Here is a 16,154-nt window from a genome sequence, read left to right on the forward strand (position 1 = left end):
GCGCCTGGCTGTGGCGTCAGGGATCGTGTTCACAGCTGCTGGGCAGAGCCGTGGTGCTGGGGGCAGCTGCGAGCTAAAAACGGAGTCGGGGGGACAGGTCCGGCAACCCAGCACCGTCTGAGCTGCTGCCACCGGAGCCACCCGAGGTGCAAAGCTCGTCAGCCCGACTGCCAGGAAGCTAAATGCACAGTCAGACTTTCCAAGGCCTCCCCTGCAGGCAGTCTCTGTGCCAAGTTGCGGGTGTAGCAAATAAGAAGAGTTTCTGCTTCGGAACAGGCCAATTGCCGTTGTTAGAAACCCATAAAAATGCCTCCGGAATCCAGTGCTACCAGCGGCCCCAGTTACCAGGCTCCTGGGTTGCTTTAAATAAACACGGGGGGGGGAAAAAAGTCAAATATCTGTAAAGGAAGCGGAGGGGCAAGAGAAAAAGCAGCAAGGAAAAGAGCAGGGAATTACGAAGCCATGCAGAAGGCGAGGGCCCTTCGCCCCTGCAGTCCCCCGGCACTCAGAGAAGCAGCAGCAGCTTTGCATCCAGCCAGACGCGTCTTTAGCAAGGCACCGCAGCACTCGCCAAATGCTGGAAATATAAGGAGACAGCTCGGCCATATCCATCTCTGCCCTAAGTAAAAATAGAGAGGCCAGGAGCTGGGCACGTCTGCCTTCTCCCAGGGTGATTTAAGGAGAGCAGCCGGACACCTCAAATGTCTCCTTCGGTCGATCCAGGGAGCTGCCCTCCCAGGGGAGCTGGTACCGCAAGGCGGGCGAGGGGAGAGCAGAGGACGTGCATCCATACGTCCCCCTCCTCGATTTCCAAAATCCAGTCGTGCTGAGGAAGCAGAGTCACGCTGGCCACCGGCACAGCCCTCCCTGAACTGCAGCCGGTCCCAAGCGGCTTCAAGTCCCTTCTGTGCCACACACCCCTGCAACAGGTACGGGCAACAGAGGGAAGATGGCAACAGTTTGGCTGCTTTCGGCTTGCTGAGGTGGGGGGGGGAAGGCAGCCCCCGGGGTGCTGCACCCGCTCAGCCCAAGCACAGCGCCTCTCACCACAGGGAAGCAACAAAAAGCGACAGCAGGCGGGGCGGCGGCTGTTGCATTTGGCAGTGGCTCAGGCAGGACAAACGCGCCGTCCCGCTGGTGTCCCGGGGCTTTCCTTTCTTCTGCTGCTGCTGCAAGGATGGACGAGGAGGTGAGTGCTGAGCTCTGAAGGACAGCTACGGACAGCCCCGGATTTCTGCCAGCTGAAGCCCAAACAAGCCAGTTCCTGGCCTGCGGCTGACCCAGAGGCTTCAGCTGGGATGGGGAGCCCGTACCCACAAGCGCAGGGCTCAACGGGCTGCAAAGCCACCCCGAAGCATCCACAGCCACACAGCACGAGGGACTGGGCACACGTCCATAAAGGGCAAGGAGAGCCGCTCCTACACCTTGCTGGGGGCGGCCCCGCTCCTAGAGAAGGCAAATACAGTGCCAAACCCGAGGTGACAGCACACAACACCCCTAAAAGAGACGGGGGACGGAGGTGCCAGCACCCCAGCACTTCCCAGAAGGTGCTGGCAGGAGGGCCGGTGGGTGCCTGGGTCCTGAGAACGGGGGAGCAGAGGGGGGAGAGGGCTGCGAGAGACCAGCGAGCCTGCATCAGACAAGTCTTCATTTCATGGAAACCAGCCAAGAGGAGCCCTCTCCTCACCCGTCTCACCAGAGCCACAGCAGACCACATCACCACGTTTTAATTAGTTTTTCTCCAGCTGCGCATGAGGACAGAGCCGCCTCTCCCTGCCCCAGCAGCCAGGCACAGCCACGGTCCAGGCCCGGGGAGAGGGAGGGGACGGATGGCGCCGCTGCCGTCCCCACTGGTGCCGGTTCTGGGGACTCGAGAGGCTTTGGGAGAGCGAGGCTGGGCCACAAGGAGAGCAGGTCTCGTCACAGGCAACCTCAGCAAGCCGGCAATGCAACTCCTAGGGCCACCTGCCCAGACACGAGGGGGCCAGATGGTGCTGGCAAGGTGGGAAGCCTGGGAGGCAGCGAGACTGCACGCAGGACAAGTTGCTCTCAAGCAGTTGGTAGAGACCGGGCAATTCCTAGAAAAGCTCCCTGAAAAACATGCACCGAGGAAGCCGAGAGCACAACGAGCGGCACGCCGAGGCCTTTTACTGCTCAGCCTTGCACAGGCACAGCAGCACAAGCTCAGGCAGAAAGGGCTCACGTCCTCCTCTACGAAGGACGGCTGGAAGCTCCCGAGGTACGCTGCTCCCCCGGCTCCCAGCCCCCGTGCTCAAATATACCGAGACACCACTAATTAAACCAGCAGCTCCTAATTAACTCCCGGCTGTCCCCATCCTTCTGGGTCCTTCCTGTCAGTTCCTGAGACACAAACAGTCCTGGGCATTTCACGAGCCAGTGAGGCGAGAGCAGAGCTCACACTGAAAGCCGGAGGCAGCGGCGTGTCTGGCACAGAGCAAAGGACTGTCTGGAGAGGTTTCCGTCTCCTTCCCCAGGGCTCAGCACAGGCGCAGGAAGGGGATTCGGCCTCCAGCTGTGGAAGGAGGACAGCCCTGTGCTCTCAGGAGTCATCTAAAAGAGTTGCTCAGGCTTTCCTGACCCACGGCGAGCCCACTCGCAGGGCAGCAGCAGCTCACCAAAACCCACCGAGGGCCAGGCCGCCCGCTCCCCCCGTGGCGGCGGCAGGGCTGCGTTTGCCAAGCGAGCCAGGAGGTCCCAGCAGGGCCTCACACGTCCTCAACCCCCTGCTACAGCCCACCTGCAGGAAGCCTGGAGCAGCTCCTGCACCCAGCCTGTACAAACCCCACCTGCAGCAACACCAGGGCGGTGACAGCTCCGTTATACGGGTGAAGTGAGCCATTATTTTGGCTAAGGCTGATTTGTTTTATCCAGAATCCATCCCGGGTGCTACCAATCCACTGAGGGTGCCGTCATCTGGAAATGCAGAAGTCTCCGACGACAGACCGTGCAGGCACACGCCTGTAAGCACAGAGCTGTGACAGCCACGTCCCCTCTCAGCCAAGGTCAATCCTCTCCGCTTTGCGAGCGCTTTTCTCCATCACAGGCTGAGAGCAGGGAAGCCTGTTTTTTCCAGCCCCTCCCCAAAATCAGGAGTCTACAAGACATCCCGAAGGAAGAAAACGAACTGTTGGACAACCTCCTGTTCAGAGCCCAGGCTTTGCTCCCTTGCAGAGCTGCCAGGTTTATTTATAGCGTCCCAGACTTCTATCAGCGCTCCGGCTGCCCGGGGAGGAAAGGGGTCATCTCGAACATCTGGAACGACATCCCCGGTTGAGCACGTGTAACGAGCCTGTCTGCACCCATGCCAGCCTGCGGGAGAAAACCTCACAGTGCCACAGGGCTCCTCGGTGACAGGCACAAATGCTGCAGCATCCGCACGCCGAGCCCAGCACCGGCTGCGCTTGAGGCTTCGCCCTGGATCCCGGAGTGCTGCTGCCTCGCTACCCCCCAGAAAGAGCTCCCCCAGCACCCCTTTTCCTCAAAACCACCTCTTGGGAAAAAAAAGGAGTTTTCCCCGAGCTTCAGGCTGGTGCAGGTCCGGGTGCTGCGGCACCCAGGCTGGGAAGAGACGGGGGGACTCTGCCTGGATCCTGCAAGGGCAGCGCTGGCTGCAGCGTCACGGCCGACCTGCAAGCTCGTGGGCTTCCTGCGGGACCCACCTGGGGCAGGTGCAGCTCCAGGAGAGCGGGGAAGGAGGAAAGCTGTACCTCAGACCAGTTTTGGAAGCCCAAACTCTCACTCCATCAGCACTGCTCCGTGCAACGTGGAGCAGCATCAGCCGCACGCCGAGGGACAGCCTCTCCCCGCGCTGGGACAGCAGGTGCAGGCACCCCTGGGCACTGCGAACGGCTGGAGCGGGCAGCAGCACAGGAGGCACTGCAGGAAACTCAGTATCTGGCAGAGAGAGGCAGATCTCACGCTCACCATGGAAATCTTCATGCCAGCCACCCACCTCGGCTGCACTACCAGCACTGAGCCTCCTCTCCCAGCATCTACCAGAAGCGCAGAGGGGCTGCAGAGGAACAGAAGGCTGGAGGGGATCGCAGAGTCATTTCACGTGGGCCTTCTCGGCTCTGGCGTGCACAGCCAGCTTTCGGTTTCGGAAAACCTCTTCCCTTTCCGCTTCCCTAGACAGAAGCTCAGAGAGGGAAATTCTGACCTGTCTGGAGGTGGCTGTGCCTGCCCTCCTTCTGCAGCTGCTCTCCAAATTCACTCCTCCCGGCTGCGCCACGAGAGAGCGGGCTGCGGTTTCCCTCGGACGGCACAGGGCTCCAAGCAGGGCTTAGGGCAAGAGCCACGCACCAGCTAGGAGCGGCTCAGCTCCTCGCCCAGCGGATCTCAGCGAACACGACCGCTGCCAGTGCCTGCGCTCTGTGCTCGCCTTCCTTCCTGCGCAGAGCTCGCCGCAGCCCAGCAGCCTCACAGCCAGCCCTGCCGAGCCGCGTGCTGCCTGCCGGCGCACAGACACCTCCCGGCCACACACGCTGCCAGCGTGGTCAGAGAGCACAGGAATTCGGTATTTAGGATCCCAGCGAGGCCCAGGCAAGGTTTAGTCGTGATCCCCCGACAAGGCAGATCCTAACCCACAGTCATCCTGCTCAGGGGACACCGGGAGCTTCCAGTTGCTTTTGCAAGCGCTGGGCAAGCTGGATTTACACAAACCACGCCCTCCAAAGCAAAACAAGGCTGTACATGAACAGTCCGAGCATCTCAATCTTCAGGGTTAGGCCCCGAAAACAGAGCTGTGGGGGGGGAACGCAAGTCCCACACGGCCGAGGTGCAGCCAGGCAGCAGAGCGGAGCCGGCAGCTGGCCCAGGCAAGCTGTCAGATGCCAGGACCTGCCAGCACTCAACGCCTCAGCCAGCCTGGCCACAGCCGCATTTCCTCGGGCTGAGCAGTGCTGAAACTGAAGAGGGGAAACACTTTTCTTTTTTTTTTTTTTATAGCTTGCCCAAAGCAAAATAGGTTTCCACCCAGCACTTAGCACTACTTTAGGCTGAGGCAGTTCGGATATTCCAGTACAGTTGACTTCCTTGTCTCAAAACGGAAGAGGAGCCAGGCAAGAAAACCCACCAGCTGACCACACCGCAGGTCCCGGGAGGCGTTCGGTAGGTGCTTGAAGACAAGTCGGGCTCATGCTGTAACAAACTGCCCCTGTGAACTCATTAACAAAAGCAATTGCTCCTTCCCTGCCAGGACACCGTACCCCATCTCGCTGGCAGAACCAGCCAGCTGTGCAGCCGACACGAGGAGCAGCCGGGGAGGCCGAGGTCTCTGATGTCCTGGGAACACGCCTGTCCGTGACCACCGCCAGCTCTGCTCTTCCCACAGCCCGGCAGGTTGAGCGACCGCTCCCGTGACGGCCTCTCTGCCCTCGCCCCTCGGCGCTGTGTGCAAAAGCCACGGCGGGCAGATAAAGGGCCGACTGATCAGGTTTCTCTGCTTACCACGGAGAGGTTGATTCACCCGAGACTACTCCCTTTTCAGGCTCTCTCTAAATAAAGGCTTCAAAGGGTTCTGGAAATTCGTGCTTAACAGGCTTACCGTAATGCCACGGCACAACGGCTCTCTCTTTGGGCCAGACTGCTGCGGGACTGAGTCACTGGGCCGGGGAGCCGTGGCTCAAGCAGCTCCTGCTGCCTGGTGCTCTTTGGCAGACCCTCACCACCACCCAGATCGCCGCCTGACGCAGGGCTCCAGGGCTGCTCGGCACCAGGCAGTGCTGCAGGCACAGCGCCGACGCCGAGCAGAGGAGGGGTCGCTCCTCTGTGCCCTCGCGGGGCCCAAGGGACGCTCTTGGGCACGGACTCTCCACGACTCATCCTTCAGCATCAGGGGGAGGAGCAGTTGCGAAGTCATCTTGATACTCGGCCAGCTGGAAAAAGGCCTGTTAGAGGCTGAACACCCCCTGCCACGCACACTTCGGGCCGAGAGGACGCAGCGCGGACACCGCTGCCACAACCAGCCTCCTGCGCGCACCACGGCACTGCTGAGAAGGACCAAAGCAGCGAGCTCACACCCGCTCGGATATGCCAGACACGACAGTTTTGGTGTGAGGGGTGGGAGCCCATCTAGGAGGAAAGCAGACAGCAGCACGGGGACAGGCACCTCCCACAGCTCTGCGCTACGGCCCGCCTGCCCCAGGGCACCCCAAGACACCGCAAGGCCTTCACACAGCTCCCAGGCACGAGCCCGGAGCCGGCTCACCCCTCCTAGCAGGGCAGGTTTCAAGTGCCTTCTCCTGGAGAGCACTATTTACAAGCAATAAAGCCCCCCTGCATCCGGCGACCCCCCCGACACAGCCGGGTACCTGCGTGGCCCGGTTCTGTGCCCGGGAGGTGGGACGGCGATGGGAGCGCAGCCCCCGGGGCCGCGTGCTCCCTGCTGAGGATTTCTCACGCCACACTGAGCTCTCAAGCATTGCTTTCACACGTCTCAGCTGTCAAGAAGCAGCCCCAGCGACTTGGGAGAAAGCAGCCAGAATCCACTTCATTCTGCATAAGAGCTGCTCCTATGATTTCCTTTGATGCCATTCAGCGCAAGCAGCTGGATTCTCTATTTATAGCCCGATCATCAGTTTGGAAAGACGACTTACGTTCTTGTTATTACCAGAGCACCAGATCCATAACAAATCCCTGCTATGCTAGGAGGGGTGCGGGATCGTACGACAATCCTCACGGTCAGGCCAGACACCTGCAGGTGTCCGAGCAGACAGAAAACAGCATTCGGGACTCGGAGCTAAGCCTCCAGACCTGACATCCAGTCCCGCGCTGACAATCCCTGTCAAAAAGGCACCACGTCGAACGCACACGCTGAGCTTTCCTCCCCAGGGATGCTGCCTTCCAAGCCATTTTTATCCATGCCTTATTGCAAGGAACATGTGGGGTTAAGGCGGGTGCGTACGTACCGGGGATGAAGAGCAAGCTGCAGCATCGTTACCTCCAGCTGGAGCCAGAACGGCCAAGCAGCAGCAGCTCCCTCAGCAAGAACAAAGGATTGGAAGTTATAAGCATTAATGCTCCAGAAATGATTCATGTTTCTCGGAAGCAGCCTTTTTGCTGCGGATATCTGATAAGCTCCAGTTTTTAATCAAGGGTAAGGTGCTCAAAGGTCAGGATGTTTTTTAAACTAAACTAGGTCTCTAAATGATTCCAGCCTGGCACTGACTTGTCACCCCCACCTTGCTGAGGGGGTCTGTCCTTACCTCGGGACACCCCTATGTCCTCTGCAGTCACCCAGCACCTCACCGTCCCAGCACGCCTGCCGGAGTTCACTCACCCATTCAATTCAACCACGTGGCACCAAGCACCCTTCTCAAAGCAGTACACAATCCTAGACAAAGCAGTACCCGGCCAGGGCTAAGCCCTTTCTGGGGAAAAGCCTCCCCTCACAAGCTTACTCACAGCAAAATAAATAAGAAATAAAAAAAAAATCTAGCTCACACTTGACACCTGCACGCCATCAGCTATTTTTAACTGGCCATCAAAGAGTGCTGGGGGATGTGACGTTGGTTTTTACAAGCCACCATGAGCAGAGAGCAACCTGCACATCTTCGTGGTCTGAAGCTGTTTCACCTCCAGTTTCAGCTCCTAGACACGAAACAGAGCCCACGCGGGCACACCTGCGCACCAGACAAAACCCCGCAGACCTACAGCCAGCCGGGCCCTTCGCACTTTTCCTCCCCTCCGAAGCACTTTGCACTTCCACATTTTAAGAGCACAAAGAGATCGCTAACTTCCACGGACGGCAAAGGCCATCGTCAGAGGTCACAGCAGCAGCCTAGAGGCTGCACGTGGGATCTCTCTGATCAGCCCTCGAGTCAGCAGGCACCGAGCAGAAACCCCAGCCCCGGTGTGCTTGTCAGGCTGTTTCAGGAGCAGCTGCCCTGAGCAGGAGGAGAAAAAGACTTGCCCTGATTCCCCGCAGAATGCCTTTTTCCGTGCTTTTCTACAGGTCACAGCCGCAGGAGCCTTGCATCACAACCCAGCCACCTCGTGGCCCTTCTGCTCTCTGAGGGCCCCCGAGCATCCCCTTCTCCAGGCAGCAGAGGACAGGCGGCAGGTCTGTCCTGCTCCTCCTGGCTGCGACAGCCTCTGGCAAGACTTCGCCACGTCAACCGACGGCTATGTGGCTCCTCCACGCGTACTTCCTCCTCTTCCCCTCTCCTCCGAGGGGTGACCCTAGCAGAAAGCACTCCACAGCAGGCTGCAAGAGGAGTGGAGCACGTCCACCTGCACTGCCGCCTGCATCGCCCCGGCAGATGCTGGAGCCGGCACCCACCCTACTCACTCCCTTTTGTGCCTGTTTGCAGGGCCCCTGCGAGGGTCAGGGAGCTGCCCCCAGAAGGGACGGACAGAAAACCACGGGCTTCTTCCTCCTGGCGGGGGAGCCTCCCTCCTGCCTACCTGACCCCAGCCCAGAAAGACAGGCTGCGCCTCTGCCCGCTCTGCGCTGCTCCAGGGAAAGAACACGCAATCACACCCCGTTTGTCACGCTTGGAAGCGAATCAGACAGACAGAGCTCCACTCCACTTGTTCCCTCATTTTGTTAAACAAGAGGGAAGGCCGCAGCACGTCTCCTCGCCAAAGAAAGCGGCAAACAGTTTCTCAAGATGAGCACAAGTGGTGCGCAGGCGGGGGAGAAGCGGAGAGCGGCGCACACTGCAGAGACAAGAGACACAAAACAATCCTGCGATTAGTTATTGACTCCAGAGGAGTTTCAGTTCCAGCAGCAAGCCAGCCAGGATAGCAAAAATCCCTCTTTTGTTCCCCAGTCTCAGACAGGCTTGGCCACACAGCTCACTGCTGTCTCGCTCCAGACAATGAGAAAAGAAAGTTAATCCACTGCCACCAGAGCTGGAGCCATCCAGCCTGCCGGAGCGATGCTGCAGGACGATACGCGAGCGTTCCCGTGCATGGGTGCCAACCTTGCCTCGCCCTCGTGCCCACGAGCGGATGCCAGGCGACCCGTGGGCCTCCCCGGGCACTGCTGGGGGCCCTGCAGCTCTGGGGCCGTCCCTGCCTTGCACCAGGACCTCGCTTGGTTCTGCGCCGCAGGCATCGTGCTCCCTCACCGGACTGCACCTGGAGCCGAGCCGAGCCCCAGGACCCTCCTGCCCCGCCGATTTGGGGTTAGACAAGGGGAGCTGACCTATACTGCCGAGCACAGGCATCTGAAATCCACCTTCACAAACTGCTGTCGCAGGGCAGAGCATGCTTCAGACTGCTACCTGGGGATTCAACCCATCCTTTCACCAGCACTTTGCAGAGCAGCCCAAGCCACGGCCCTCCTGCAGGAACATTTTCCTGTTGCAGAGGTCAGGCTGTGTTAGCCAGGACCCTCTGCACAGAGCCCTCAGATGTCACCTCTTCCCCCCAGCAAGGGCACAGGCTACACGAATATCAGAACCACCTTATGCATTGGCCAAAACCAAACTTCCTCATGCTGCCCCTCCACAAAAACAGAAGTGACCTTTTAGTCAGTACAAGAATCTGAGCTTAGCATGGCTCAGGATCCGAGTGACCTGCTTTCAACCCCTTCTTCACCACCAACTTTCTCCGTTTTCCATATGAGAAGTGAAACCTTTTACTACATTTAAGATTAGAGTGGAAAATTATGATTCGCAGGCTCCGCAGAAATGGAAACTATGTACCTAGGTACTTCTAGAACACGAGCAGACATCGGTACTTCTGTCTGGAGCCTTGTAGTTCAAGGGACTGATTTGAAAGTCAAGTCATCACTGCATAAACCTGGACAGCTAAATAATAGAGTGCAGAAGAGCACAGTGCTGAAATCTGCTCCAGAAAGTGCTTTCAAGGTTCTTTACTCTCGGTGACCTGGGAGAGAGGGCTGTTATTTTATCATTACGCTTCCGCCCGCGAGAAGCCCGGCTGAGCAGTAGGCAGCAAGACTGAAATAATCGGCACGGCCCTGGAAGCTGCAGAGCAGAGAGGAAAGCGCTCCAGCACCCCCGAGCAGCAGCAGCTTTGTTCCAGGGCTGTCCCCAGCTCTGCAGTAACTTCTTTCCCTCCCCCCAAACTAACTCTACACCCAGCCGTCCCAGCACCAGCTTCCTGTTAGATTAATTATTCTTTGTACACAGGCGCTTGATGATTTACCCAGCAAGTTAGGCACAACAATTAGGGACCTGCACTGCCATTAGCACTCTCCCCAGAGGCCCGGCTTTCAGAGGACCACCTCCATCCTGGCAGGGCCACGGGGGAAGCGCGCCCCTGCTCACGGGGCTGCGAAGGTCCGTGCGGGTCACCACAAAGGTGAGTCACCGCTCGTAACACGGCCGCACGGCCAGCCAAGGACGGCGTGTTACTGAACAGCCATTATTGCTAGTCAGCAGGGCTGGCAAGGAAGCCAGAGGAGGTGGGAGTATTTATGATCCTGAAAGGTGTGTCTCCAGTTAGGCTTTTCTGTGACCCAGGACTTCCAGCGTGTCTAGCAAGGCAGAACGAGCTTTGTTCGTTTGTATTGTCCACCTCCTGATAGGCACAATCTCCAACAGCCATAAAATGAGGCACGGTGTGAAGTAATCGTGCGTGAGCTTGTCTGTGGTTTCAAAAAAAAAAAAAAAAAAAAACAACACACAACCACACACGTCAGACTGGTCCAGCTCAGGAAATGGAAAGTATCACACCTGGGTGCCGTGGGCCTGACCTGCAAAGGGCGAGCACCTCACGTCTTCTCCAGGGAGCTGTTTATTCCTCTGAGGAGTCCTAGGTGGTCAGAGGAGGTGTGGGTGGATGTGCCTTGTAACAACGACCCGCACGGCTGCGAGGCCTTCGCCCACCTCTCCCCACAGCCCAGCAGAAGCCACAGCATGGCACAGGTCGTCCGATCCCTCTGCTGCCGGGCCCGTGAGCCCCAGCAGAGCCGACTGGCCCCAAGCCCTCCCTGAAGACCTCCTGTCGCACCAAGCGGGATGTTTTGGCAGCCACCTGAGCTTCCTCCCCTGTTCCTGGAGGTGAGACACATCCAGCAGGGAGGACGCCCAGCAGAGGGTCACCTCGCGCTCTGCAGACGTTGGCACCCCGTCCTCAAGCGCGCCAGTTACCTGGGCAGGCGCAGACACCCGTTACAGCAAGCTGCCACCCCAGCTGGTAAAGCCGATTCGGGACCCCAACCCAAACCAGCCACTTGTGACATTTCCAACAGAAGGCAAAGGAACAGCTCAGGTTTTGGCCCGAAGCACCCACCAGCTCTCCGAAAGCCCTGCTCCGCCACCCCAGGCTCGTTAGCGAAATCACACCTGAGCCCACCGAGACCAAACGCCCTCCTCGCACCCACGGGGTGTGTCCAGAACAGGGGTGGGAGTCGTGGGGACGGGCCGGGGGGGGGAAGTCGGCACACGCTTGGGTACGAATGCCTTCGCTGGAGCTGGAAGGAGCGTTGCTGGGAGAAGGCTCCAAGGAGATACGTGCCCTGTTCTGCTCCAGGAGGAGTTAAACAGCCTACAAGTCTGCACTTGCCCAAGGCATTTTTTTTCCCCGAGGAAGCCTCCAAAAGCTATCGCAGGCAGCTGGGAGAGGTGCTGGTGAAAGCACGAACATCCCGGCCGAGGCAGCGCGAGCACCATCGCCCACTGCCTGTTCGGGATGCTTCGCATTTTAACCCCTCCAGCCTTCCCCCCCCAACACACACACACGCACAACAACTTGTCACGAAGGACGAGGCACACACACGGGCGAAGCGAGCAGGGCAGCCTCGGTAACCACCCGGAAACCAGCCTGCGCCTCCCAGCCTCCAGCACCCGTAACCGTGCCCGGCTCCTCTCGGGCAGGGCAGCGGGTGCCCGGAGCAGCTCGGCCACCCCCCAGCTCAGCAAGCGGCCGGGGCACGGACCCCCGGCTCCCCCCGGGACCCCCCGCCGGCAGCTCGGGGGCGATGCCGGCACCCCCCGGCCGCTCGCCCTCCGCCCGTGGGGGGGGGGGGGGGGGCGCCGCCGCCGCCCCGCCGTGCCCGGAGCCGGCCGGGGCAGGGGGCAGCGGGGAGCCGCGGCCGAGGCCGGGCAGGCCGCGGGCTCACCTCGGTACTGCAGCGAGCCCGAGAGCCGCACGGTGACGGTGCCGGCCAGCGGCTCGCCGGGGCTGTAGATGACGCGGCTCTCGCCCAGGCGGATCTCGAAGAGCTGCACCTTCCCCATGGCCGCGCCGCTCCGCTCCGCTCTGCCGGCAGCGGTACCTGCCCTGCCCTGCCCTGCCCTGCCGAGCCGAGCCGAGCCGAGTCGTGCCGGCCCCGACGTCCCTGCCCCGGCCGGGCGGCTCCGCCCTGCCCCGCCTCCGCCCGGCCCGGCCCGCGCTGTGGGGCCGGGGCGGGCCCTGAGGGAAGGGGCGGGCGGAGGGGCCGGGGCCCTGAGGGGCCGGGCTCTGGGGGAAAGGCCCGGCTCTGGGGCAGGGCTCTGGGGGAAGGAGCCGACTGTCCCGGTGCCATCTTGCCTCCCGGTGCTCCCCCTAAGCAGCTCTCCTCGTAATTCCCCCTGCCCAGCTGTCACCTTCCCCCCTGCTTGTTCTTACGTCCCCAGTCGCTTGAAGCGGCCGGTGGGAGTTGTACAGACGCAGCGTGGGGCCAGGGCTGGTAAACAGCCGCCCCACGGATCCAAACAGAGCAGTGGGGTGAAGGCCAGCACCCCAGCTGGGGCATCCCGGGGAGCTGGGGGCAAATAGCAGGCCGCCCTGGCTCGCACTTGTCGTGCACTCGCCCCCCCCCCCCCCCCAGCGCTGCTTTTAACTCCATGGCTCAATTAAAAAAAAAAATCAGTAAAAAAGGCATTTTGCTATTTCTTTATTTCACATCAAACAGCAAACACAGTGCTGGGGAAAGGCACCTCCCGGAGAGGCCTCCTGGCTGATGACAAGCAGGCTGCATACACGGGCAGAATGAATAAGTGCGAGGAGGGCTGTTTATCCATGTTTATCCATTTATCTGCAGAGCACACCCAGTGCAGACCCAGCAGGACCCGCGGCGACACCAGCCCGAGCTGCAGGAGCCTCCAGGGTCACCTTACGGTGGCCATCACAATGTCAAACCCCACGTAAAGGGGTTTGAGTGCTACTTGAGAAGTAGTTTGTATATTCCCAGCACACCGGGCTCCTGCTGGGGAGCTCTTCCAGGCCCTCGCTCCTCCGCTGCTTAAAAGCTACCTCTTCTTTCCAGCCTGAGCATCATCACAGGCAACATACACCCCAATGGGCTTGTGCCAACACTTTAAGCAGCTCATCTCCTCCTGCGGTGCATACCCTCGGAGGCTTCCATACACCACTCTCCTTGCTCTGCCCTTAGCTTTTGTTTTGCCAGGCTACACGCACCAGTCTCCTTCTGTAAGATGAGCCTGCAGCCTCTTTCATCAGCCTCTGCAACTCGGTTCCTTTTCAGCCACCCCAGGTGGCACTGCCAGCAGAAAACAAACAAATGAGGGGTGGCAGAAGCACCCTGTGCCACAGCAGATTTTACTGAACCTGTTTCCCCCATGGAAAGTCTCTGAAGACCAAGGGCTTTGCCCACTGAGCTACCCAGCGGTCATACCCTCTCCGTCCCCATCACCAGGGCAGCACCACCACCCTCGCCCAGAGGGACGCTGAGCAGTGACACACAGTTTAAAAAAAATCCTTTGATGAGCCAAAACAGAGCCCCTTTCGCTGCACTGCAACTCTCTTGATGCAAAGATATTTATACTCCTTGTTTGCAGAAAAGTAATTTTAAGCATGGTAAAGTTACTTGCCCAAGGTCATAACAAGAATAAAAAGGATTCCTGTGCTAAGAGCTGAACAAAGGCATCCTGGCTCCAGCGACGTGCTCGCTGTGCACAGCTACAGCCCTGCAAGACAGTCGCTGAGCGCTCTGACAAACACAGGAGCTCTTCTTGTGACATGGCCGGCAGCAATGCCATGGCACTGATCCTTCCCCAGTGCTTAGCTGTCCATAAAACGTAATGGGATGGGGACAATTATGAGCCCTGCAGTGCCAGGGCACCTGCCATTCCCTATACGTGGCACGATGGTGCTCAGTTCAGGAGGGTTTTGCTCATTAGAGTCAAATGCCTGTTTGCATTCCTGCCTCCCTGCTCATCTGCATGTGCCCTGGAGTCACCGATGTTGTCTAATTGCCTGCAGACTCACAGGCACTGAAATTCAGAGTAGATGGGGGAAAAAAAAGAGGTAAGGATGTTTGATAAACTGAAAAAGATTCCCTTTCCTGCTATTCTGGCCTGTTGTTTTGCTTAAAATTGTTTTGAAGACTTTGTTCTGGTGGTGGGAACTCTCACTTCCTCTTCGCCCTCATTTCTCCCTTCCTCTTTTTTCCCCGTATTGAAAGGGAAAAATCTTAAAAGGGAAAAATAAAAAATGCTAACCCCAGCTTTAGAATAGCATTTTCCTTTCAGACGTCATCACATTCCACTAACTTTAAGGAACACGAAACTTCTTGACGAATAATGTAGTAGTAAACAAAACAAAACAAAACAAGCACCAACACACACCCATGGCACCTGAGCCCTGCTCTGCCCACAGCACAGCTGAGCTTCTGCCACGGGCCTGGGAAAGTGGCTGGGAACAAAATATGCCCAAGAAGGGACAGCTGTAGCTGGAAGTCTTGTGCTACCTATATATATAGATAGATAGATAGATAGATATGATGTATGCAGAAGGCTTCATAGTTAAATCATGGGCAATTTCTTGTAACTAAATGTGCCCCCTTCTGGCATTCCCAAGGCTGTCCCCCAGCCACACACGATGACCCAGCACCTGGCCGTGCCTCAGCTTCCCCTGCCCCACGGCCATCATCGCCCCAGCAGGACCAGGAAGCCTCCGGGAGAGGCAGTGTGGAAGCACCGGAGATACCTGAGCAGTGACTGGCACAGGCTTTAATGAGGTGAGCACTTCTGGGTGAGGCATTAGCGTTATCTCTGGGACAGTTTGTAGCTTGCAAGGTCATCGTCACCTGCTCTGTCACTTCAGGGTGCATAAGAGCTGGGGAGAGGGGTAAGCCTGGCCTCTTGGCCTCTCTTCCTCTCCAGTCCTACTAGAAAGGAATGAGGAGTCTTCATCTCAATCATCCTTGCTCTTCCAATGCTCTCCCCATCCTACTGGACAATGGGGTGGGGGCTCAGCTTCTGGCTGGGGACACCCCAGCACACCCCGAGACATCAGGCACTGGAGCTGCTGTGACTGAGGAGGAGAGAAAGCAGCAGAGGCACAACCGAGGAAATTGTCCATGGCATCTTAAACCTCCCTTGGGCTAAAACTACACATTTGAGCATGGAGCCCCTGGAGGGCTCACTACTGATGTATTTGTACTGTATATATCACTCATAACTTTTTTTTTTTTTTACACATATATATAGAACCCACAATACTGATATATTTATAATATAAATATAATGTAAAGGTTTCTAACCTTTCCAAATCCCTTGCCCTGCTTTGCTCAGTATCTCACTGCTTCTCAGCCGGCTCCCTGGCCAGCCAACCATGCCACCTGATACTGACAGCAGCAACACCGATTATTCATTTGTGCTGGGCTGACACCTTTCATCACTTCACACCGTACTTAGCACTGTTCTGCCACACCTCCCACACACCTTCCTTCTCTGCTGGCAAGACATCGCTGCCATGGACCCCCTCTCTGCTCGGTGGGTGCTCTGCCAGACAGCTCACCCAAGGGCACGCAGTGGCATTCCAGCTAAGTGTCCCACCCCAGGGGTACAGATCTCTAGGATCTCAATGTTCCAAGGCTCTCCAGCAGCCCCCCATGCAAGGAGGGGGCTTGGCAGACAACTAAGAGATATAATAGGGTGATGATTCAGCTAAGGAATCTCCACCAGAGAGACAAAACTATCCTTTACCAAGAGGGGAAAAAGTCCTGGCACAGCCCTTGGCAGTCTGCTTCCACTCCTCACCTCTCTCACTGCTAACATACACATCTGCTTTCTAGTCCCTCTTTGGCAGGCTTCTGTTTCAGCCACTGGTTCTTGTTCTGCCTTTCCCTGACATTAAGGAGTACTCTGGTGCCCAGTAGTTTCTCCCTGTGATGGTACTTACACGCTGAAATCAAGACATATCTCAATTTCCCTGATAAACCGAGCAATTTGAGCTCTTCAGGTCTCTCCCCACAAAGCATTTTCTCCAGC

The 16,154-nt window shown here is 58.2% G+C and overlaps 1 protein-coding gene across 1 annotated transcript in view; it reads right to left on the bottom strand.

The window, feature by feature from the left end:
* Positions 1–12,308, bottom strand: part of ARRDC1 (arrestin domain containing 1) — a 32,857-nt gene extending 20,549 nt beyond the window's left edge. Inside the window, exon 1 of the mRNA XM_035564734.2 lies at positions 12,059–12,308. Coding sequence (XP_035420627.1) covers positions 12,059–12,176 — 118 coding nt within the window. The 5' untranslated portion in view covers positions 12,177–12,308. The remainder of the gene's footprint in view (positions 1–12,058) is intronic.
* Between the last annotated feature and the right edge of the window lie 3,846 nt (positions 12,309–16,154).

Source organism: Cygnus atratus, chromosome 19 (genome assembly GCF_013377495.2).
Source record: "Cygnus atratus isolate AKBS03 ecotype Queensland, Australia chromosome 19, CAtr_DNAZoo_HiC_assembly, whole genome shotgun sequence".
Lineage (NCBI taxonomy): Eukaryota > Metazoa > Chordata > Aves > Anseriformes > Anatidae > Cygnus > Cygnus atratus.